Here is a 22,708-nt window from a genome sequence, read left to right on the forward strand (position 1 = left end):
CAATACAAGAAGGTTGATGTAGATAAAGCATTAAGGTATAAAAGAAAATGGAGCAGAACTTGTAGCAGCTAACTATGGGACTGCTAGGGCCATTGCAAGATGTTCTAAGCAGAATGTTGATCTAACTCACAAAAAGTTAGAAAAACTAAGAAAGACAGATCCAACGGTGCCTCAGAAGCCAGTATACAATGATGAAACCATTGTTAGACCTCAGCAGACCCTTCCCTCTAAAAAGTTGTTCTCATCAGCAGATGTATCCATCAGTGTCTTGAACCAAAGAAAAAGGCAACAACTGATTGATGAGGAAGATGAAAAGAGAGAAGAAGAAACTAGAAAAGAGGCTACCAGAAATCAAATACACTTTGGAATGGATGAGGCTTCCTTGCAACTTCAAGCTCAAGTTACTGCAACTATTCAAAAGTTGGCAAGCAGACCTCAATCCCCTAACTCATCAAAAATAAAACTTCTCCCAAGAAACCCATTAGACCCAAAAATACTAAAGTGGAAGTCTGACAAAAAGACCCACGTATTGAATTTGCTCAAGTCTAATGGTAGAGTTGAATATATATCAAGGGAGGATGCACTAGGTCTGAGTGCAGGTGACCTCCAAGATCTTATGAACCTTCAACTTCAAAGGGATGAAGATGACACCGACTCCTTGGATTTTGAGCTCCAGTTTAAAGGGCAAGTCAGGGAAAGATTGATGAGAGAATAAAGATCAAAATAAGGAAGGGTTTTGGCATCATCTGTTCTAGGGGGAGATTGTTGGCCCATGTAATCCTTCCTTGAAGAACATATGATACAAAAGCCAAAACTGGTTCTCAACAGTTGATCCATAATAAGCAGTGTTTGAACTTAATTCCGTCCAATGGCAGTGGCTTCTAACAACTGACGACCCTAAAGACTGTTGTGCACAAAGACTGTTCTATCAAAGCTCTGCTGATTACAAAGACTGTTAAGGCCTATCAACTGCTGATTGTCAAAGTGCTGTTGAAGACAAAGTACTGCTGGAATCAAAGGCCTGATCAACCTAAGAAGAAAGCACTGCTCAGACTCATCAGTGATTAAAGCATCATCAGTGGATTGCTTTATCAGTGCTTAGTATAGTTTGTTTATCAATGTTACAGTGTTTTGTATGATCAATGCTTAGATGTTGTTATAACTGTTAGTTGTCACTGTCTAGGTGACGTCAGCTTAGATGCTCAGTGGTTAGGATTTGTACTATAAATAGACAGTGTTTGTACTGTACTGTTCTATTCAGCCCTTTTGCACACACACACACTCATCTTGTACGAACAACCATAGTGAGCTCAGGCTGAGGGGGAGTTAGTGTTCATACATGCATAAGTTGAATTATTGTAATCTTTCAATCTTTTGACTATGAAAGTATTGTATGATCAAAACTAATCTTTCCTTGATTGTGTTACAAAGTTTTACATTCATTTCCACTGCAATTATTCTCTGATTTATCTTCTTCCATTTACCATCTTAATTAAAACAACACAATCAAGTCAAACTCAAATCCTAACAATTAAAGTGATAAAAATAACTAAATTTTAGGGACATTTTAAGAGTTTACTCAAGTAAAAAAGAAAAGAAATGTTATATCTACATGATAAATTTAACGAGTAAAAAAAAGGAAGAGTGTTATATCTACATGAGTAATTTAAAATACTTTTGCAACGAAAATATTTATTTAGTCAAATTTTGTGGACAAACTGCATGGCCGATTTTGAAACCACTCTACCACTTTCTCATCCATTGTTTCACCAGCAATCCCTAATATATTCTTATTCAACACACTACGTGCCCCTCTCAAACCCTACACTTACCACCGGCTCATTGGCTATCTTTGATCACTGGACCCACTTAGTGACATGACCCACAAACCACGTTTAGGTTTGGTTTCCACTAGTCACTTCTGTGTGCTGTTCCAACCAATGTCCTCACTCCTAACACGTGTTGCTAATCTCTCCCACAAACGGCTGCTGATCATCCTCAAATGTCTAATATTTTATATGTTCACCATCTCCACAACTTTATTATATTATGTTATGTTATTCCTATAAACAAACACTCTCTCACTTGACAAGTATGAGCACTTAAGTAGAGTTGCGAGTATGATGATGTGAGATAAGGGCAAACTTTACCTATCACGAGACCTAGAAATATATAATGGATACGTGGCTACGGTGATGGTGTTGGTGTTAGACAGTGACGGATTTAAGAACTTTTTTCACTGTGTTTCTTTTGATAGATTCTCACTATTTTTTTTTTCCAAATCATAAGAGGTTCTCACTAATTTTCTCAATTTTTTCCAAACCGAATGGGTTCCTGGGACCCACAAAAGTGGCTTAGATCCGCCCCTGGTGTTAGAGATTGTGTTTCAAGGTATGATAACGGTTGTTACTATTGTTAGTATTATTATTTGATGTATTATTTAACTTTGTCATGTTAGTCACTATTGCGGTGCGGGTTGTTGGTAGACCGTTTGTTGGTTGAGGTTATTAGACAGTTTTTTTTTGTGCTATATATAGTTATTATTATTTGATTTATCATTATTTTTTAATAGTTGGTGATTAGTCACTAATGTGGTGGTGATTGTTAGACAGTTTGTCTATTGTAGTTATTAAACAAATTCACTACTTATTATTGTTTGATTTATCATTTATTTTTAACTGCAAGTGATGGTAGTTTTTAATTTGTAAGATGGTTTCTACTATGATTATTAAAGATTTTGTCTAGTCTGCTGCTATAGTTATTGTTATTTGATTTATCATACTATTTTTTATTATTTGTCTAATTGTCTAGTGTAGTCACTAAACAATTTGTTTGCTGCTTTAGTTATTATTTGATTTATCATTTATTTTTTATTTTGTTTGTTAGTCACTATACATCTATGGTGGACATGATGATGCTCAAGTTCAGACCGATTGCACCGAAACCGGTTGCTTTGGGATCGGGCTCTAGTGACTTGACAAAGGAGAATGTCCGTATAAGCGGCCGATGTAAGCGGAGGTACGTTAGGGTTAAACGAAACGAGTGTAATAAGAAAAGAAAACCACGTCCGTCAACGTTGACATCGTCAGAGAAAGTTTCCGGTGACGGAGACGCGGCGGTGACGCTATCGTTGATGCCCGAAACACCAAAGGCTATGGACCACTCATTGATCAAGAATATATCATCACCTATATGGTGGTACTCTAAAAACAATAATTATCAAACATCACGTGATGGTCACGTGACACCACCAAAGAGGCCACAAACGGTGTCGTTTGTGATGGTGGACATGGTCACGGAGACGACCGTGGATGGTGGGTTGGAAGAATGGACGGATATGGATAGTGACACGTGTCCAAGATTCATATCGGATGGCAGAGATAAGGTGGTGTGGACGAACAAGGCGTATAAAGAGATGGTTGTCGGTGGTGATGAGGTGTTTGTGGTTCGGAAAGAGGGTGGATGGCCGGCGGCATTCACGTGCAATGTGAGGGTCACGTGCCGGACCAACATGGGCACTTTATCAACCGTAACGGTGCCGTGTGACACGTGGAGGATGGAGAGTGGTGGACATGCATGGAGGTTGGACGTTAAGGCTGCACTTTGTTTGGGTTGTTAAATAAACAAGTATAGTGTATTTTTAATATAAAAAAGAAAATAAACCCCTTTAAAAAAATAAGAATGGGTTGTACAAATGTTTGGAGTATGATTTCGTGTTGTAAGTTAAGTTTTAGACTTGTATAGTAGGACTTTCGGTTGTTAATAACAACTATCAAGGATATGGAGTGTAGAGGTGGGTCCGGTTTTATATATGACTTTTACGGTTTCAATTAGATTTGAATATCGAATGATGTAACTATAAGACATGGTTTTAGAAATTGTACGTTTTTATCTTGTATGATGTATTCTGACTTCTGAGAATTTTGATGTTGTATTCTCACTAATTCTCACTGTTTTTTTTCTTTTTAAACCATACGAGGTTCTCACTAATTTTTTTTTTCATTTTTTTCAAACCGAATGGGTTTCTAGAAACCCACAAAAGTGGCCTAGATCCGCCCCTGATTATATTTACATGTAATTGAAGGATATTAAGTTAGCCTAGATACGGGTAGAATGTGTGGAGTGCATGTTTTTTTAACGTCAAAGATGAAAGTGTGATGCGTTTTGGACAAGTATTAATAACCCTAGTCACATTTCTTGATCAATAGAGCTGAGCTGTCCCTGAGGAATTAAGTGTCTCAACCGAGTCGAAAAAAGTCACTTTGGTATAACGAATTATGTAAACTATTTTTTAACGAAGATTAACATTAAAGCAATAAACATAGCAAACATAAATGTTTTCTAAATTCACTGGTTTCTAATGTTTCAAAATAACTTCAATTCCATATAGAGTTCATCAGTATCCGATGTTTAGTTTTTTAATTTTAATTTTTTAACTTCAAATAAAACCCCATAATTAAGAAAATGGGTTTGAAAATTATTTATTAAAATGGATTTAATTATGGTTAAATATGACATGTTTATCCTATATTTGCGATATTTAGTTGAAAAAAGTAAATATGAGTGAATGACATCTATAACGGTCAGTGTTTTAAAAACCGGTTCAAATCGATTAGTTGTATCAGTTGAACCACCCAATACACCTGGGTAAACCGTATCCGAGCCAAATCCGATACGATATAAAAACCGGATTTTAAAACATTGATCACGGTCGTATATATGAGCAAATTGCTTAGAAAATTTGTGCATACATTATTAAGCTATTTAACTTTTATCTTTAAACACGTGTAATAAACAGGCTATAACCTAATAAAAAAAGTCATAAAAGAAAATCTTAAAAACTTTATTGTATTACCATAAAAGTAAAACCTAAAGAAAAAGTAAACATACCTTATGGAAACGTATTTTTCTTCTATTTGGTAAGCTAGATTAAAAACTAGAAGTGGACCACAAGAATAATTCTCTTATAAAAGGTATTTTTCTTCCAAAGAAAAATAAACATACCATATTTTTTTAACGGTTAACGAATTTTTCAAATGGGTTACTGACGAAATTTACCACACCGGGATACACTCGTCTTTCGAACCGAGGAAAACCCTCACCTAGGGCCGAAGTCCGTGAACACTCGCCTGAAGCCACGACAGTACGGTAAGGTAAAACCCTCCCAGTTTAATGTTCAAACTAGCGATCGCCGCCTACTCGCCTAGTCTCTCATCATAACCAGGTGCCACACAAACTAAATGCTGTGGACAGGAATTGAACCTGCGCCACTTGAAACACCAGGTGTTTTCCTTACCACTCCACAACTAGCTCAATTCGAGTAAACATACCTTATAAAATCGTATTTTTCTTCTATTTGTTATTTGTGACAAGAATAAGACGTGAACCACAAGAATAATAATTCTTGTAAAAACCTATTTTTCTTCTAGGAAGGAAAAGTAAACATACCTTCTTATAAAAACGTATTTTTCTTCACAAGATTAACAATGGTCTCAAACGATAAACGGCTAGGATTTGCTACAAGATCGCCTGATAAATAGCCTACCCCCTACCCCTACCCCTACCCCCCTCTCTATTTAACTGGACCAATAACCAACCACCACCCGCATTCACTACTCTCTCTCTCTCTCTCTATACCATCTCTATTTCGGTAAGTCTCTCTCTCTCACATCGATCTTTTTACCCTTTCTCTCTCTATATCTCTCTATTTGTCTTCACTTTTTGTCCATTATTCTTCTCGATCCACCGAGCCAGAGGCTTTTCTAGGGTTTCTATACACGCCTCTCCTCTCTCTCTCTCTCTCTATATATATATATATATATACACACACATATACATCCAATCAATCAACATACATATTCTTCTGTTTTCAATTTCAATTTTTGACTCCAAGATCCACACCTTTTCTATTGGATCTTCTCAAATCCTTCACTCCTAGGGCTTAATTTTGCAATCCTCTCACTCTAGGGTTTCCTTCGCATTGGATTCGAACGTTCTTGATCTTGATCGATTGGTGAATCAAGGTTACCGATAATTAGGGTTAGGTTTTCGATTCGATTCGTTTGTTATTTCAATTCAATTTGAAGCTATATTTGTCGACTATTTTGAAATTAGACACATGAATTGATAAATGCTGATATGAATATTATGAATATGATGAATACTATGAATATCAGAATATTGGATTACTATACCTGTTGAGTTTTTAGATAGTGTTTCTTGAGAGTCTGAGTATCAACTTTTTAAGTAAGTTTTGAAGTTATATGAGACCTGTTTGTTGGATATAGAGTTTTAACTTTTAAAGGAGTTATCGAAAACGAATGACTCAGATGATGGGGAAGAGTAGGAAGGTTTCCAAGGGTTACACAAATGGGTTTGTACCGGATTATCGTCACGCGGTTGAGACAATGGCTGACTCGGAAGGGTACGGTAGTTCAGGGCGGGTGGATATGGAAATTACTGTTTCAGAGGTTTCTTGTGCGCCAAGGAACAAATCGGTTAACTTGAGTAGTGACGGTTATCAACATTTTGGGGTTCCGATTCAGGTTGTGTGTCTATCGAAGTTATCGAGTTTTGAGAGGAAAGAATTGGAGTTGAGGTTAAAACGTGAGCTTGAACGAGTTAGAATTTTTCAGAGGAATATCGATGAGGGTTTGTCGCCGTCGAGTGATGTTCATAGTTGTAGTGCTGGACAAAGGAAATCGGTTCCTGAGTTTTCGCGTTGTGTAAAGAAAAGGGGACCACCAGGGTTGAACGGGAATGGTGGGTCCCAGTTAAAGAAGGCGGTGTTGCCTCCGGCTACCGGGAATGCTATGTTGATGAAACAATGTGAGACGCTTTTGAACCGTTTGATGGGTCATAACTTTGGTTGGGTGTTTAATACTCCGGTTGATGTAGTGGCGTTAAAGATTCCGGATTATCATACGGTTATTAAACATCCGATGGATTTGGGAACTGTGAAAACAAAGCTGAATTCGGGAAAATATGCCGATCCATGGGGGTTTGCTGCCGACGTTAGGTTGACTTTTTCAAATGCGATGACTTATAATCCACGTGGAAACGATGTGCATATAATGGCCGAAACATTGAGTAAGTTTTTTGAAGTTAGATGGAAAGCGATTGAGAAGAAACTATCAGTGGCTACAGATACGGTTATTCCAGTTAGACAGAATGTTCCGGAAACCGACATTGAAACTGCTACTGTTATGCCTCCGTTAAAAAAGAAAAAGACTTCATCTTTCGGAAATGAACGAAAGCAAGAACCCGTGAAAAAGACGATGTCTGTTGCTGACAAGCTTAAATTGAGCTCTGAATTGGAGGCTTCACTGGCGGATTTACCTGAAACGATAATTGATTTTCTTAAAGAAAATAGTTCAAACGGGAATGCTACAGCGGATGATGAGATAGAGATTGATTTAGATACTTTTAGCGATGAAACATTGTTCAAGTTGAGGAAGATTCTAGATGATTTTTTGGTGGATAAACAAAAAAGCACGGTTAAACCGAAAAGTTGTGAAGTCGAGGTACAACTTTCTCGCCAATAAAATGAATATTTGAACGTACACGCGGTTTTTGGTGAGTGTTCTGATTATTACGTGTTATTGCAGATTCATAATGAGTCAGGGATTATTAACTCTTCTGTGCAAGCAGTCAAAGGTTGTATTTCTGGTCAAAGGTTATGTTTTTAAAAAGCGATTTGGTGGATGGTTTCTAATTTTTTGTTGGTTTCAGTTAATGATGTGAATGAAGAGGATGTAGATATTGGTGGAAATGACTTGCCTGTAACGAGCTTCCCACCAGTAGAGATAGAGAAAGATACAGCTGCCAGAAACAGTAAATGCAGTAGTTCAAGTAGCTCCAGTAGCGATTCTGGATCATCATCTAGTGGTTTGTGTTACTTTGAGCATTTGATAGTTTCTTGTTTGAATCTTTTTGGCAGAATTAAACACTTTCTTGATTTTCATGATTTTATTTCAGTATATTTGGTACATTTCTTCTGGGTTTTGCTTGATTACGACGGCATTTTCTGATCAATAAAAGTTGATTGTTAATATTTCTATATCTAAAGATTGGAAGTAAATAATTAACTGACATAATGATGAATTCATTAACATTATATGCAAATAATTAACTGTTTCTCATTTATCATTAATATTTATATTTTTTACGGGTACTTTTTCGGTTGTACTTTTTTGTGGTTAACTTGGCTTTTTAATAGCACTACTTGATTGCTCTCTAAGGATTTTTTTTCATTAATACAAGAGTAGCTTAGCCGGAGTAGTATTGTTTTCGCATATTAGTATTTATTTGATTCAGTTCTGAATGAAGTTTTTGTTCGCTTGTGCATGTTTTTGCTGAATCAGATTCAGACAGTGAATCAGAAGGTGCTAAGATTTCTGCCATTGTAAACAATATCAAGGTAGTGTTTGGTAGGCAGATTTATCTAAAATTAGAACATATATCTGTGTGTGTGTTTATAAAGATTTTTCTTTCTTTTTTTTTTTAAATAAAAGTTTGATAACTTTATTAAATTATGCAGCAACTGTAAGTAGAAATCATACATTTTCACATACATATAACTTGAGTACTTGACATATTAAGATAAAAAGCTACCATATGTCCGTTAATATGTAAGTAAGAGCACAAATATACGTTTTTTTTAAGAAAGAAGTAGTCTTGAAACGTCTTCGCGACGTGATGGGCGACATCTCCATGACTTTTTATTATCATTTTCTTTTTTGGCTTTTATTTAACATTTACTTTCGTTTTTCATCTAATAACATGTAATAGCTAATATTTTTAAAAAATCAAAATTCAGAGATTTGTTTTATGTTTCATCTTGACGTCTCAATATAATTTATATTGAAAACCAAGTTGTATTTAAATAAAGTATTTTTGGTCTCACAATATAAAAAATACGATATTTTGGATGCAACTCGGTTTTCGATAAAATTTATTTCCGAACACAGACCAATAAATAAATAAAACAAATCTTTGTGTTTAGAAGTTATAAAAAATAGTAGATATTACATGTTATTAGAGAAAACAAAATTAATTGTTAAAATGAAAACTGAAAATTTAAAGTTATGGAGATGTCAGCCATACCTATATTTTTATAAAGTTCCCAATATACCCATCTCTTAACGTTTCATTAGGCTGGTGGGTGTGGTCTCGCGCCCCTGCCACCTCACCCTTTATAACGCCTCATAGCGCCCCTTCCCCCATTTCCTAGGTGCCAAAGGGGGCGCTATCCTTGACCTTCGCAAAAGAGATAGTGGGCGTGGATGGTGCATCTGGTGGGCCCCATGCCTCTTAACCAACCTGATTTTGTTTATTTTTTCTTTCTTTTTTTAATATTTAATTAGGTGGGGGCGCTAGTGGGGCTTTATCCCACACCATCATTGTTAAAGGGGGCGTCATTTTTATCTCAAAATCTACGTGGCGCTTACGTGGCGTGATAAAGCCCCTAGGGGCTTTAAACCACACCCACCAGCCTTAGTATTTATACTTTGATAGGGAAATTGATATTGATAATATGATATAAATAATGATAATGTGTACCAAACAAACTTATCTTAATGGCCTGTTTCGGCCGTACATGTCAAGCAAACTTGATAGTGGAATGTGAAGATTCATATTACACCCTTGCTCATATGTTGTTACCTTGGTCTAAATGGTTCCTTTTTCCTCACAATAGTGTTAGAAGCACATCCAAGCGCTATTTTCTACAAGCTTGTTTAAATGCAATTAATTACCTATTTATAGTTATTCCATATTTGCAATTGCATATCATATAACTAATCTCTTTCAAAACGCACATCCAAAACAACCTTATGTGTTTGGTAGTTAAATCCGATCTTATTGCTTTATAGGCTTCATTGGGCCCTGATGTTAATTTGGAGCAAATGACGGATATTCCCCATGATGCACAAGGTGAACACTACGTATATATATATAATAACACCACTAATAAACTATATTTTAGCAATTGCATGTGCAATTTCGACCCATTCACTTGTGTATGGGTTGATTTGGGGGTGATCTTGCAATAAAAAATTTAGCTAAAAGGTTAGCGGCTTGCCCTTAATTTAGTTTTAGATGCATGCATCTTCCCAGAAAGTTTTATTTAAAAGTTTCAGACCGTTAAATAAGTAACACATGCTTCATACTATAAAAAAAAAAGTTTGAAGGCGGGTCAACACGGCCTGAGAGACCCCTATAACTTGAAATATGAATGATTATTAACGTGTATCTGCTTTGACCCGTTTCGTCACCTCTTAGCAAAGAAGCTATCTTATGAGATGATAGTGCCCTTCGATATATTTTTTATAGATTATTTAATTTTTTTGCAGATATTGTGAATGGTGTGGGAAAAGTTGAGCAGAAATCTGAATCTATTCCTGTTTCTGCTGAAACTGATGGTCATCAAGAGGGTAAGCAAATGAGTTAACACGTGGAGAGAGTGTTGTTTAAGAAGGACTTGTTCTCAACTTTTCACGTGTAATAATACTATTTTAGGGGAGCGCGCTCCAAACGAAAGGCAAGTCTCTCCTGACAAGCTTTATCGCGCGGCACTATTGAGAAGTCGTTTTGCTGACACCATTCTCAAAGCTCAAGAGAAAACCGTTGGAAAGGTATATAAGTGGGCCGTGTCTTCCATGTCATGGTGCATATAGATATGTAAAAAGACATTTTTTTTGCATCGATTTAAACACGATTAACAAACATGTTTTGTCCATTTGTTAAAATTGTATAAAAACTTAAGGGACAATTCCATATGTATTCTTTTAAAAGCTCAAAAGTTCATATTTATTCTTCTACATTTTGCATACAATACACTGAAAATATCGTATTAACCCCATCTCATGTTATAAATAAAAGAGTTAAATGTCATTTTAGTCCCTGTGGTTTGGACCATTTTGCCAGTTTAGTCCAAATGTTTCATTTTTCACCTGTGGGTCCAAAAAGGTTTCACCATTGCCATTTTAATCCACTGTGTTAATCTCATCCATTTTTTTGTTAACGAAAAGGCAATTCGGTCATTTCATATGTAATTCTGTTAACTAGAAGGGCAATTCGGCCATATAAAAGGACCGAATAGCCCTTCTCGTTAACAGAAAAAATGGATGAAGTTAACCCAGTGGACTAAAATGGCAACAGTGAAACCTTTTTGGACCCACTGGCGAAAAATGAAACCTTTGGACTAAACTGGCAAAAGGGTCCAAACCACAGGGACTAAAATGGCATTTAACTCTAAATAAAATAGAAGAAGTTACTACATATGACAAAAGAATATTTACCTTATTCGTTTGTTTAGTGGAACATCGTGTTACTCATTTTGTTTTACTTACCATTATACCATATAACGTATGAGTATGATATCATTAGTGTTTTGAAAAAGTAAGTTTGATATATGTACGAAACTTGTGATTAAAAAAAAACATTATTACAATGGTAATCCAAATAATTGATTAAAATAATCTAATTGTATGCATAAAAACAGCTGACTTTAAATACATTTAATCCATATTTTGACCTGTAAAACTTCGTCAATCTTTTTTCGACATAGTTTATCCGGTTGGTTTAAAATCACCACCACTATTAATATGTTTAATTGGAATTACTGAGCATAATAATCAAAATTGTGAGTTTCAGGTTGAGCAGCAGGATATAGAGAGGTTGAGGCTTGATAAGGAAGAGATAGAAAAGCGAAGAAAAGAAGGTATTTTTAGAATTGTGAAAGTTAATTCTTTTTTGTGGGTTTTTGGTGCATCTTTTGAACTGTTGTGGTAATTGGGTTGTTGATCTTGAGATGATGTTTTCTCATATAGAAAAAGCTCGGCTGCAAGCTGAAGCAAGGGCTGCCGAAGAGGCAAAACGAAAAGCAGAAGTAGAAGCAGCTGCTGAAGCCAAACGGAAAAGGGAACTTGATAGAGAAGCAGCACGTCAAGCTCTACAAAAGGTATCATATGTGTGTGTGTATGTATGTATAATTGTGTATATATTTATCATTTATGTATATGTATGGGACTATTTGCCGAAATGTATTAACATCAGTCGATTTTCTCTCTTGGGTTACCAACTCTTATCTTTAAGCTGTAGTTAAAACTCTCAAAAGCTTTCATAACTCATGTTGACTTTCTTATGTTGTGCGAACTGGTATAAAAAGACGCGCCTCAAGGCTCAAGTAGTTTGGGATCAAATTTGGTCAAAATATGGTTAATAGGAGGTTTATATGTAAAAATAACCAAAAGGGATGAAGAAATTATGAAAGGTTTACTTGAGAAATAGGTTGATATGTAAATAGAGCTTATCTAGTTGTACATAGGTGTGTGCCTCGCGTATGTGATGCCTTGCTCTTTTTAAACCAAGGCGCTGAAGGGTTGACACGTGGTATTATGAAAAAAGGCTGAAGAGTTTGTGAAAATTTTGAGGTTTTTTGGTAGGAAAAAAAGTTGGTTACCTGAAATAGTTTTTGTGCTTGTTATATTTTTGTGTATATTCTGACCAATAGCTTAAAAAGTAACAAAATTTTGGTAAATTTTCTTAGGTAACAAACTCTTTATCCCCCCGAAACAAGCACACATTTTTTTAGATTATTTGATACAAACTCTAAAAAATGCAGTTTTATACGAAACCCGACTTTCGATTATTTAAATGAGAAGCCTCAGTATTGAAAAATCATGTTGACTATATTACGCGGTAATGAATTGGCCTGATGGGGGTAACATGTACATGCCACCTCATGTCAAGATTCAAGGTCGACTTAAATCGAAGCTTTTTGAACATTTTAAGGGTGTTATGTTTCTAACGTACTTTTGTCCTTATTAATGTCAGATGGAAAAGATGGTTGATATAAATGACAACTCGCAGTTTCTCGAAGACCTCGAAATGCTAAGCGTGGGACCCACCGAGCCTTTACAAAGCTTAATAGATGAAAACAGTGCAGATGGTTTTCAAGATCCTTTAGGGAGCTTTAACTTGAATGGAAAAGGGAATCCATTGGAGCAACTTGGTTTATATATGAAAGATGATGACGAAGAGGATGATGACGAGCCAAGAACCGGTCCCGCCATATGAGACGGTCACGACGAAGTAGAGATAGATTGATTTTTTTTTTTTTTTTTTGCTATTGTTTTCAATTCAAAGGTTAGTTTGGGTATTTTACATTCATGGTAGTTAAGGTAGGTTCAAAAGGTGGATTTCTTGTTTTTCTTTTGAGTTTACATTTATTGTATAAAAAGGTGAAAAGGACTAAAAGTGTAAATAAAATTTCAATAATGGCCAATAACACTACAAAGAAATAGACCACCAGACCTAATTACACTTCTTTCCCTCCAGTTATCAAATAGTAACTCTTCAGTCCTCTCGAGCTCTATATACTTGCTCAGGTCAAATAGACGACTTGTATTTTCTTTTGCGTTTGTTGAATTCACGGTTGTATGTTCAGGGTTCCAGCTACCATGGCTACTGCCATGCTCTTGGATTATTTTTAAATCCTACAAAAAATACAAGTTTTACAAAATTAGTGGAAAACAAAAAGGATAGAAGTTGGTTAACGGGTCAAAATAACTTAGTTTCATTAGATGAACCAAGACAGGTCGGGTCGGGTTGGGTTGGGTTGACAACCCTACTTTTTCAGTATACCATTTGACAACACTACTTTGACAGCCCGTGACCCCAAAAGACTACTTAGGCCCTACAACAGCCACGTGAAGTTTTGGGACAATCCGACGTCGTTTGATTGGTTAATGTATACAGGACCCGCCCAGTTAAGGGTAGGAGCGCATCACCGACAAAAGGGACGAGTAAGCCAGTGCACACCTGAGGTAGACCGGCTGACCCAACCTAAAGTCCAACTACGAACAGACATTACTTTTTGAATGGATCATAATTTGCCAAACCCTTGTGAAATGTTGTCGGCTTGCCATACACTTTGAGCGATCGAAAAAGTGTGATAATTGTGATCCAAACGTCATAATCAGGTTGGCGTCGAGGATTGGGATTCAATGCATATTATACACAGCTGACGAAGCTAAGCCCTCAGTGAGATTATGTAATTTTACCCATTTGACCCTTAACAAATGGATGGTTCATTGACCTTAAAAGCTTTTGAAAAACTTAAATATGCAATTAGGTAGGCATGACCTTAATAGCTTTTGAAAAACTTAAAAACTTTCAAAAAAACCAACCAGACCATACATTACCCATGTTGATCCATTACCCAATCCACGCGCCCGACCATTTTGCCGCAGCTAATCTGAAGCTTTCCGAAAGGTTAATGAGTGAAATGAACAAATACCTGAGATGGGTCCCACAATTTTGTTTTTGGGGTTGAAGGAGAAACACCAACATTGTCATCCCATTTCAACCATGGTAGATTAATACCCTCCATTTCCACAGGAACAGAAATAATATCACCATTTTGGGTCGGTAATGCGCCATCTCGTTGTTTGACTGTACTCCCAACTAAACTTGAACTCGTGTCACTTCTTTCTCCATCAAAAGAAGAAAAATCCGTATCTTCAACATTTGATATAAAATCTTCAAAATACTTTTCTGCTTCTTCGTTTAATCGTTTAGACACTCTGTTCCTGTCATTGCTCCTCTGAAAGTTCAAAACCATCAACATTTTAAAAAGATTACATTTATAATGTGACAGTTTCACAAATATTGATAGTAAAGGTGGCAATGGGTCAACACAAGTAATTGTTAGTGTGAGTAGATTTGCATTTTACGTCCTTTAACTTTGAGCCAAAGTGCAGGCGCTGTCCTTTAACTAACGAAATTACACTAGATGTTCTTTATGTTACTATTTCTCATCAGGCAATATTCTTTTGCCCTAACCAAGTTAGTTTTTTTTCGTTAACTCTTAACGTTTTGTTGTTAATATATATTATTTTTATTTAATTTTGTTTCACTTATTAAATGAAAATGACTATTATCCCCTTATGTGAGTGACACGTTTTAGGAGTTAACATCTATGTTGTCAAAGACGCAAGGCGCAGGCGAGGCCCACCGGCCTCGCCCGGAGCCTAGGCGCAAGGCGCAAAAAAAGCGTGGGCTTTTTTAAGAAAAGCGCACATCGAGAAAAAAAATATAAAAATATGTTATGCTTTGAAAATGAGTTTCGGAGCTGGAATTTGGTTGAACTCATGCGTGCCCGCACCTGCGGACACGAATGCAGCTCCGGAAAGCCCGGGCCCGCATGAGGCAGTTTTTGTCCCGTACTCAGTTTCGTTTTTTTATTTTTTTCTGATGCGCCTCAGGCAGTTTTTGTGCGCCTTTTTTGCGCCTCAGGACGTTTTTTTTTCAGAAAAACCCATTTTTGCGCCTAGGCTGCCACCAGGCGCTATTGGTGCGCCTCGCTGCGCCCGGGCGCCTAGGCGCGCGCTTTTTGCGCTTTTGACAACATAGGTTTACATAAAAAATTAACTGGGTTAGGGCAAAAGGACACCACCTGATGAGAACAGTAACATAAAGGACATTCAGTGTAATTTTGTTAGTTAAAGGACTGCACCTGCAATTTAGCTTAAAGTTAAAGCACGTAAAATGCAATATACTCTTTCTATATAAAGTTATATTATTAGATTTTATAATAACATTTTTGAGGAATCAGTTTAGGTTTTTTGTACATTTATATACACTTCCGCTGAATTTCAGCCCGTTTGACCAGGCTTGACTCATTTAACGAGTTTGATTTATTCAACCCTTTTCCCTTTAGTTAAATCATTTAAAACATAACTTGTTTGACCCATTTAAGATGAAACAAAACCCGAAAGTGACCCATCTATATAGTGGCGGACTCGAATTGCCACATGTACCAGATCAAAAGTGTATGAAGCTAAACCTTTCGGGAGTACGAGACTCTTTGTGCATTAGCATTGGTTTTTGACTCGGGAAGCACCTCCCTAACGATCTTGAATCCATCCTGAACCTGTTGCTCTTCTAGTGCCCTATCAGCTAATAAATCTAGTTTTAACTTTGTTGTATAGTTCTTTCTTGTTGTTGCATCGGATTTTTTTGAATACAAGCGATCGTGGACGGATAATGCAGAAGGCTTTCTTTCCATTGTCTGGATTAGTAAAGTGAGAGTTGAAAGTAGTTAGAGAATTTAGGACCATATATCTGGAAGAATCGTTTTCTAAATAATAATATTAATATTAGACCTGTTCGAGTTCTATCATGATGTCGTTGACAGCAGACCTAAGTTCTTTTCTCATTGCTTCACATAGGCCAAGGTTTGCATCATCTCCAGTAGGATGGTCAATCTAAAAATAAAGTTTGTGTGGTTAAACCATGCTGATATATTCAAGTCCAGAGACAATAGAACACACTCCCCCCCCCCAAACACACACACACACACACTATATATATATATATATATATATAGAGAGAGAGAGAGAGGCTGGTTAACATCTTGGTTTTAAAAAGCGCGAAGCGCATCTAGGCGCAGGCTGGATCGCCTTGTGTGACACAAGGCGCACTATGTACAAAAAGCGCAGGTGAGGCGCGTTTTTTAGGGGAAAAGCGGCCTAAGGCGCACGCTTTTTGTACATGGGCTGTTTCAATGAAGGTTAAATGCAAAAACTGGCCCACGCGGCCTGGGGTTTTCGGAGCTGCATTCGTGTCCGCAGGACGTGCGGGCATGCACGAGTTCAATTAAATTTCAATTCAGAAACTCATTTTTTGCACCCCTCCCCTGCGCGCGGGTAGGACTTGTGGTAAAACATGCCATAAAGCTACAATGGAGTAGTAAAGACTTTACCTTATAAACAACCACTCACTTTGTCCCCACACCGATGTGGGACAAAGTATTTACCACCTTTTGAGACTTTCATTCACACACCCAACATATAAGTCCTTTGCTACTAACTATGTGTACATTTATGTTTTTTTCATTTTAAAACATGTATAAAGCTTAATTATAGCTAAATCATAGGTATTGGAGGCTACACACTTATGGGATATATAAAAAATAAATTTTATAATCACTTTGCGCTTCGCGTACGAAAAGCTCACCGCTTTTGCGCTTCGCTTTAAAAAAAGCTTTTTTAGACCTCATCGCTTTTGTGCGCTTCCCGCTTTTTTAAACCAAGGTTAACATACAAGACCACCTTATCGTGCGATGCGTACGCGAGCATCTCAACCACACATCTAATCTAATCTAGGCTTTCAAATGAACGCGGTAGCACAATAGTAATTGACTTTGCATAATCACGCACGTTATAATACATAATTACGCACGTTATTTGCATAATTACACATGGGTTGGGTTAAACACTAATACGCACATTATTTGCATAATTAATTAGGGTTGGGTTAACCCTAATTACGCACGTTATATTGTTGGTAGCATACCACCGCACGTTAAGAGTCTTTTGTATTTAAACTCTCTCTCTCTCTCTGTATATACATATATATATATATGTGGAAAGATTAAAATGAGAACTCCCGAGTTGTGAGAAGAATTTTTTGATAAAAAAGGTTTTTTTTTAATCGCCAAATTTTTAAAATTATATAACTTTTTCAAAAATAAAATAAAAAATATATCATATAAGCGATCAAAAACCTATAATTTTTTACAGATGTCTTGGATAGATGTTCATCTACATTTGTGCAAAATTTGGTTGAAAAACTTGCATGGGAAGTAGGATTTTCATAGGAGTTCTCAAGTTCTCGCAACTCAGAGGAGTTCTCGCATGAACCTGTTCCTATATACACACACATATATAAGGAAAAAACACACCCCTCCATATGGTAATTACATTTTTAGAAAGATAACAAACCTTTCTTTGAGCATAAACTGCTCGAATAGTCTTCTCAATCTCATTTCTCCCATAACGAGCATCTCTTAAATCATCATCAGTCAGTGCAGAAGACTGGCTCTGTAATGGAAGTTAAAGCATTTCAATTTAGATAGAAACCAGGGTAAATATGTAATTCTAATTTATCAATAGATAATAAGTTTCGTTGAGGCTAGTATGGAACTCATTATCCAAAAATTATTAGCACCTGGCCCACAACAAAAAATTATAATCAAGAGTCATTTACCAGGTAGTCATCATGTGACCTCCTCATCTGTGGTGCTTGGCTCATAGACCTGGTGAGCCTCCGATGACTTGAAGCAGTGGGTCTTTGAAACGAAGGAACCCGACTATTGTCGCTATTCACACTCGTAGATTTGGCTTGCCTTGCAGAACCCCGGGAAAGATCTATATCACTCTGTCAATCATATAAACAATTTGATCAGCTATAAAGAGTTAAAACATAGTAGTTAAACGAAACACACCCTAAGTTGTGATAAATCACAATACAAACAGAACTTTAATAACATAAAACTGTTTGTGATCCACTGTAATTCTTTCTTGTGTAAGGTTTATCTAAGCTACGATTAAAAGAAACATGTTTACAAATCAGCAATTCAAACTTGAGGAAGTGTTGGTTACCGAGTAGTCATCATGTAACCTCATCTGAGGTGCTTGGCTCATAGACCTGGTGAGCCTCCGATGGCTTGAAGCAGTCGGTCTCTGAAAAGAAGCAACCCGACTATTGCCATTATTTGTGCTCCTAGATTTGGGCTGACTTGCAGAACTCCAGGAAAGATCTATATCACTCTGTCAATCACATAAACAGCTTAATCAGGCTATAAAAAGTAAAACAACATAGTAAACCAATATATGAATCCAAAAAGGCAACAATACTAGAAAACAATAAAACAAATAATCTAGTTTCGTAGTTGGATGCAGACAAGAACCTAAAAAATGTAATCATCAGTTTATAAAGGTAACTCTGATGGATATAGATTAGAGTGCTACATAGAAACCTTGGGGTTTAGCTATTCGTCATAAGAAGTTTGATCTAAAAAACAAAGTATAAATAGATGGTAGGTCTATTGTAGTTAGTGTGCTTTTCATTGATAAATAAATAAAAGAGTCAAACAAGTTCATTCAAATCATATTTGTGTGTTTGATTAAGGGCCTGATTTTCCAACATCAACATCAAATGAACATTGAAATACTTTCAAATCTATGACTCTATATTTATTTCCCAACATACATATCTAATTGAAAATCTCAGCTTCATGACTGGTCCATGTATAAGGTCTAGTTTCATAGGATTCCTTCTAGGTTCTGTTTTGGTTTATTCAGATTTTATTCGGTTTGAAGAATTTTTCTAGTCGAAACTAGGGCGTCCAAAAAGCTCGTGGCTCGAAGCTCGCTCGGATCTAGCTCGGAAAAAGCTCACTTGATATGGCTTGGTTTGAAATTGAGCCGACCTCGGCTCGGTTAGAAAGTGAGCCTAGCTTGGCTCAGCTCGTAATGAGCCAGATTGGCTCGGTTTGGCTCGCTTGCTAGCTCGGATTATTTTACTTTTAATACATTTTATTTTTATATGCATTATAATATATCACAAAAATATTGATATTATTTTCATGTATAGAATGTAATTTGATATCTATAGCATATTTGAATGTTGATTACCATCCTAATGAACTTATATTGCATTTCGTTGAAATGTAGAACTTATTTTGTGTTGTTGAACTTGATTTTGGCTTGCAATGCATTAGGGTGAGCTTATTTTGGATATGTTCTTTTGAACTATTGTAAAATATTTTATACTACTAAATTTTGAGAGCTATGTATTAATTTTTCTTTTCAAATCAAGCCAAACCAAACCGAGCCGAGCTCGACCTTAAAATTCCAGCTCGGTTTATAATCGAGCCGAGCCCGAGTTTGCACTGGCTCGGCTCGGTTCGGTTCGGTTCGTGAACAGCCCTAGTCGAAACCTACCAAATTCGGTCTAGTTAATCTACAAACATGACAGTTTCTTAATCAATAGATTAAAAGCAGTTAAGCAAATAGATATCATTGCAGAATACATACTACTCTACAATTCTCAACAAACACATGAACACCAAACCAGAAATTACCTCCGTGTCACTAATCTGACGCCGAGCAACCGAAACGGAACGTCTCCTCCTCGAATCACCGTTAGAAACAACCCTAACTGCACCACCACCACTAGAACCAGCACCATTACCATCATTACGCCTCGAAACAGACCTCCCACGCCTCTGAGCAGAACCAGCCACACCACTACTACTACAAACACCTAAATCACCACCGCTAGGGTTTCTAGACACGGACCGCGAACGCCGTTGAGACAATGCTGTACTTATATCCGACTTCACACCAACACATCGACTACTTCTACTTCCACTGCTTACACTCTCAATATCCAACTCAGAACCGTTATCATTACCGGAGAAAAACTCGATTGCGAGATCATCGAGACTAATTTCCGGAAAATCGGAGCCTCTAACGGTGTTAACGAACTTCCGTCTCGGTGTAGGAACTGTTACCGGTTCAAATTCAGCTGGAATCCGCCGTGAGAATCTGCTTACGCTTCTAGAACGCCGGTGAGCTTTAGACGACGATGACGTCAGCGATTCGTCGGTCGACAGTGATGAATCTCCGATCGGAGCTCTTCTAGTCGTCGATTTGAACGCCGGAGTAGCTTTAGAAGAGGAATATTCCGGCGAATCTTCCGTCGATGGTGACGTATCTCCGATCGGAGGTCTTCTGGTCGTGGATTTGAAGGCCGATATAGCCATCAGATCAGAACATTGACGAAGAATGAGTGACTATGAATCAAAATGTAGGTTAATTGGATGAGAATGAAACCTGCAAATCACATGAAAGAGATGATGAACAAACTCGTGAGTATGGAAGATATTTTTGAAGATTTTGAAATTGGGGCGGATTAACGTGAGGATTATTATTATTATTATTATTATTATTATTATTATTTATTATTATTTTGAATTTGAATGTTTTTTTTTTTTTTTTTTGAATTTGAATTTGAATGTTAATTTACATTTGAAAATTATTGACTTATTGTAACTCTTGAGGCTTTTAAAATGGAAATAAATCAAATAGTGCGTTTTTTATTGTTTCAAATTTGTTGATTTATTAGAGGTGAGGATTATTATTATTTTGAATTTGAATGTTAATTACATTTTGAAAATTATTGACTTATTGTAACTCTTGAGGCTTTTAAAATGGAAATAAATCAAAAAAATGTGTTTTTTATTGTTTCAAATTTGTTGATTTATTTAGAGGTGAGGATTATTATTATTATTTATTATTATTTTGAATTTGAATGTTAATTACAGTTTGAAAAATATTGACTTATTGTAACTCTCGAGGCTTTTAAAATGGAAATAGATCAAATAATGCGTTTTGTTTTTTTAATTTCAAATATGTTGATTTATTTAGGGATGTTTGGATCCACACATTTGACCGGTTAATTCAGAATTTAAATTTGTCGGTGTCATCTCACAAGAAATGCAAATAAATAATAGAGCTTGTACTAGTGAAGTAGTGAACCATTGAAATTGTGGTTCGAATATTTCAAACCTCCTAGACAATCATTATGTGAAACATGTAGATTTGGGTGGTTTGGAATATTTTTTTATAATATTTTTGGAGTAAATTGTAATTTTAGTCCATGAGGTTTGTTCAAATTTGTCATTTTAATTTAAAAATAAAAAAAATCTAAAAACTCATAATGGGCTTTATTCTCGTAATCTATTGGAACAAAAAAGAACACTCACTTGGCAATACGAAGGCTGCATAAGACTTAAGTGATCAAAGATGCAACCAAGAGTTTTTTTCCAAAAAAAATCAAAAAATTCAAAAAAATCATAAAAATTCTAAAAAATAAAAAAAAAATCTAAAAAATCCAAAAAATTCTAAAAAAAAAAACAAAAAAAATCATAAAAATAAAAAAAATCTAAAAACTCAAACAAATTCTAAAAAATCAAAAAAATTATAAATGTTGTGAAACTAGCCTAATAGCAAAAGAAATATAAAGAACAATATGGAGAAAGAGATTGATCTTATTGATTACATGTATATAATACAAGATATACAATGATATATATAGGAGATGTAACTTGGAGAATAAGCCTAATCTATTTTAGGTGTTGATAACCATAATAAATAATAATATATTTATAACACCCCACTTGGTTATCAACTTCTTATGCTTGGAGTTGTTGCCTCGTTAAAAACCTTGCTAGGAAAACCCTGTGGGACAAAACCATAGCTAAGGGAAAAAGAGTGCAACTTGTAATGCATATTTTCTCCCCTTGATACTTCTAGATCAGGTTTGTTGCCTCGTTAAAAACCTTACTAAGAAAACCCAAATGGGACAAAACTTAGTAAGGGAAAAAGAGTGCAACTTGAATAAGTCTCCCCCTCATTTTAACATGTCTCCTTTAAGTGACGTGTGTCCATCTTCCTTGAAAGTTGATCAAATCTTTTGTAGTCAATGATTTGTCGCACGATCCCTTAATGTGCAGTCATTTATGTAGAGCAATGTTGTATAATCTTCTAACGAGACTTTAGGTGCCTCCTTCAAAAAAAAAAAAAAAACCATATGTCCATGACTGTGTTTAGTTACATTACTGCATCTACAAGACTAACCAAACTTGTTTTGATGGGTTAGTAAAATATAATCAAATATCGTTTATACCTGAAATATTTCGTTGAACTCATTCCAATGTCTCTTCGCTTGACAAAGGTTATATCATGACACTAAGCTCAAGTGAAAGATATTATAACCATACATAGCTAGCAAAACATTTTAGTGCACACATGCATTTAACGATGGTACTTCTAGAATGAGAATCTCTACTTTG

At 36.0% G+C, this 22,708-nt stretch overlaps 3 protein-coding genes across 3 annotated transcripts; 2 read left to right on the top strand and 1 right to left on the bottom strand.

Annotated features, from left to right (window-relative positions):
- The first annotated feature begins 2,094 nt into the window (after nucleotides 1–2,094).
- On the top strand, nucleotides 2,095–3,819 carry LOC110934426. The gene is made up of 2 exons (XM_022177482.2): nucleotides 2,095–2,391; nucleotides 2,887–3,819. The coding sequence occupies exons 1-2, from the start codon at nucleotides 2,327–2,329 to the stop codon at nucleotides 3,617–3,619; spliced, it is 798 nt and encodes a 265-aa protein (XP_022033174.1). The 5' UTR covers nucleotides 2,095–2,326; the 3' UTR covers nucleotides 3,620–3,819.
- A 1,806-nt stretch (nucleotides 3,820–5,625) lies between these two features.
- On the top strand, nucleotides 5,626–13,314 carry LOC110935891 (transcription factor GTE10). Its single transcript, XM_022178238.2, has 10 exons — nucleotides 5,626–7,523; nucleotides 7,608–7,656; nucleotides 7,732–7,887; nucleotides 8,364–8,419; nucleotides 9,873–9,933; nucleotides 10,353–10,433; nucleotides 10,519–10,634; nucleotides 11,656–11,722; nucleotides 11,832–11,962; nucleotides 12,838–13,314. Exons 1-10 carry the CDS (start codon nucleotides 6,321–6,323, stop codon nucleotides 13,078–13,080), a joined length of 2,163 nt encoding a protein of 720 aa, XP_022033930.1. The 5' UTR covers nucleotides 5,626–6,320; the 3' UTR covers nucleotides 13,081–13,314.
- Nucleotides 13,111–20,748, bottom strand: LOC110935892. The gene is made up of 8 exons (XM_022178239.2): nucleotides 19,934–20,748; nucleotides 18,450–18,617; nucleotides 18,055–18,225; nucleotides 17,790–17,888; nucleotides 16,170–16,271; nucleotides 15,851–16,075; nucleotides 14,303–14,608; nucleotides 13,111–13,499 (listed from the first exon to the last, which is right to left on the bottom strand). The coding sequence occupies exons 1-8, from the start codon at nucleotides 20,615–20,617 to the stop codon at nucleotides 13,275–13,277; spliced, it is 1,980 nt and encodes a 659-aa protein (XP_022033931.1). The 5' UTR covers nucleotides 20,618–20,748; the 3' UTR covers nucleotides 13,111–13,274.
- Between the last annotated feature and the right edge of the window lie 1,960 nt (nucleotides 20,749–22,708).

This window comes from Helianthus annuus, chromosome 4 (genome assembly GCF_002127325.2).
Source record: "Helianthus annuus cultivar XRQ/B chromosome 4, HanXRQr2.0-SUNRISE, whole genome shotgun sequence".
NCBI classification, from domain to species: Eukaryota; Viridiplantae; Streptophyta; class Magnoliopsida; order Asterales; family Asteraceae; genus Helianthus; species Helianthus annuus.

What these genes read in the sequence shown, in the direction of transcription:
- LOC110934426 (XM_022177482.2), top strand. Translation starts at nt 2,327, where the DNA reads ATGGGTTCCTGGGACCCACAAAAGTGGCTTAGATCCGCCCCTGGTGTT. An exon ending in GTTAGAGATTGTGTTTCAAG is followed by an intron (nt 2,392 to 2,886) that starts GTATGATAACGG and finishes TTTGTTTGTTAG; the next exon opens with TCACTATACATCTATGGTGG.
- LOC110935891 (XM_022178238.2), top strand. Translation starts at nt 6,321, where the DNA reads ATGACTCAGATGATGGGGAAGAGTAGGAAGGTTTCCAAGGGTTACACA. An exon ending in TTCTGGATCATCATCTAGTG is followed by an intron (nt 7,888 to 8,363) that starts GTTTGTGTTACT and finishes TTGCTGAATCAG; the next exon opens with ATTCAGACAGTGAATCAGAA. An exon ending in AAGAGAAAACCGTTGGAAAG is followed by an intron (nt 10,635 to 11,655) that starts GTATATAAGTGG and finishes TGTGAGTTTCAG; the next exon opens with GTTGAGCAGCAGGATATAGA.
- LOC110935892 (XM_022178239.2), bottom strand. Translation starts at nt 20,617, where the DNA reads ATGGCTATATCGGCCTTCAAATCCACGACCAGAAGACCTCCGATCGGA. An exon ending in TCATGATAGAACTCGAACAG is followed by an intron (nt 16,076 to 16,169) that starts GTCTAATATTAA and finishes TTACTAATCCAG; the next exon opens with ACAATGGAAAGAAAGCCTTC. An exon ending in GAGTCTCGTACTCCCGAAAG is followed by an intron (nt 14,609 to 15,850) that starts GTTTAGCTTCAT and finishes TTGAACTTTCAG; the next exon opens with AGGAGCAATGACAGGAACAG.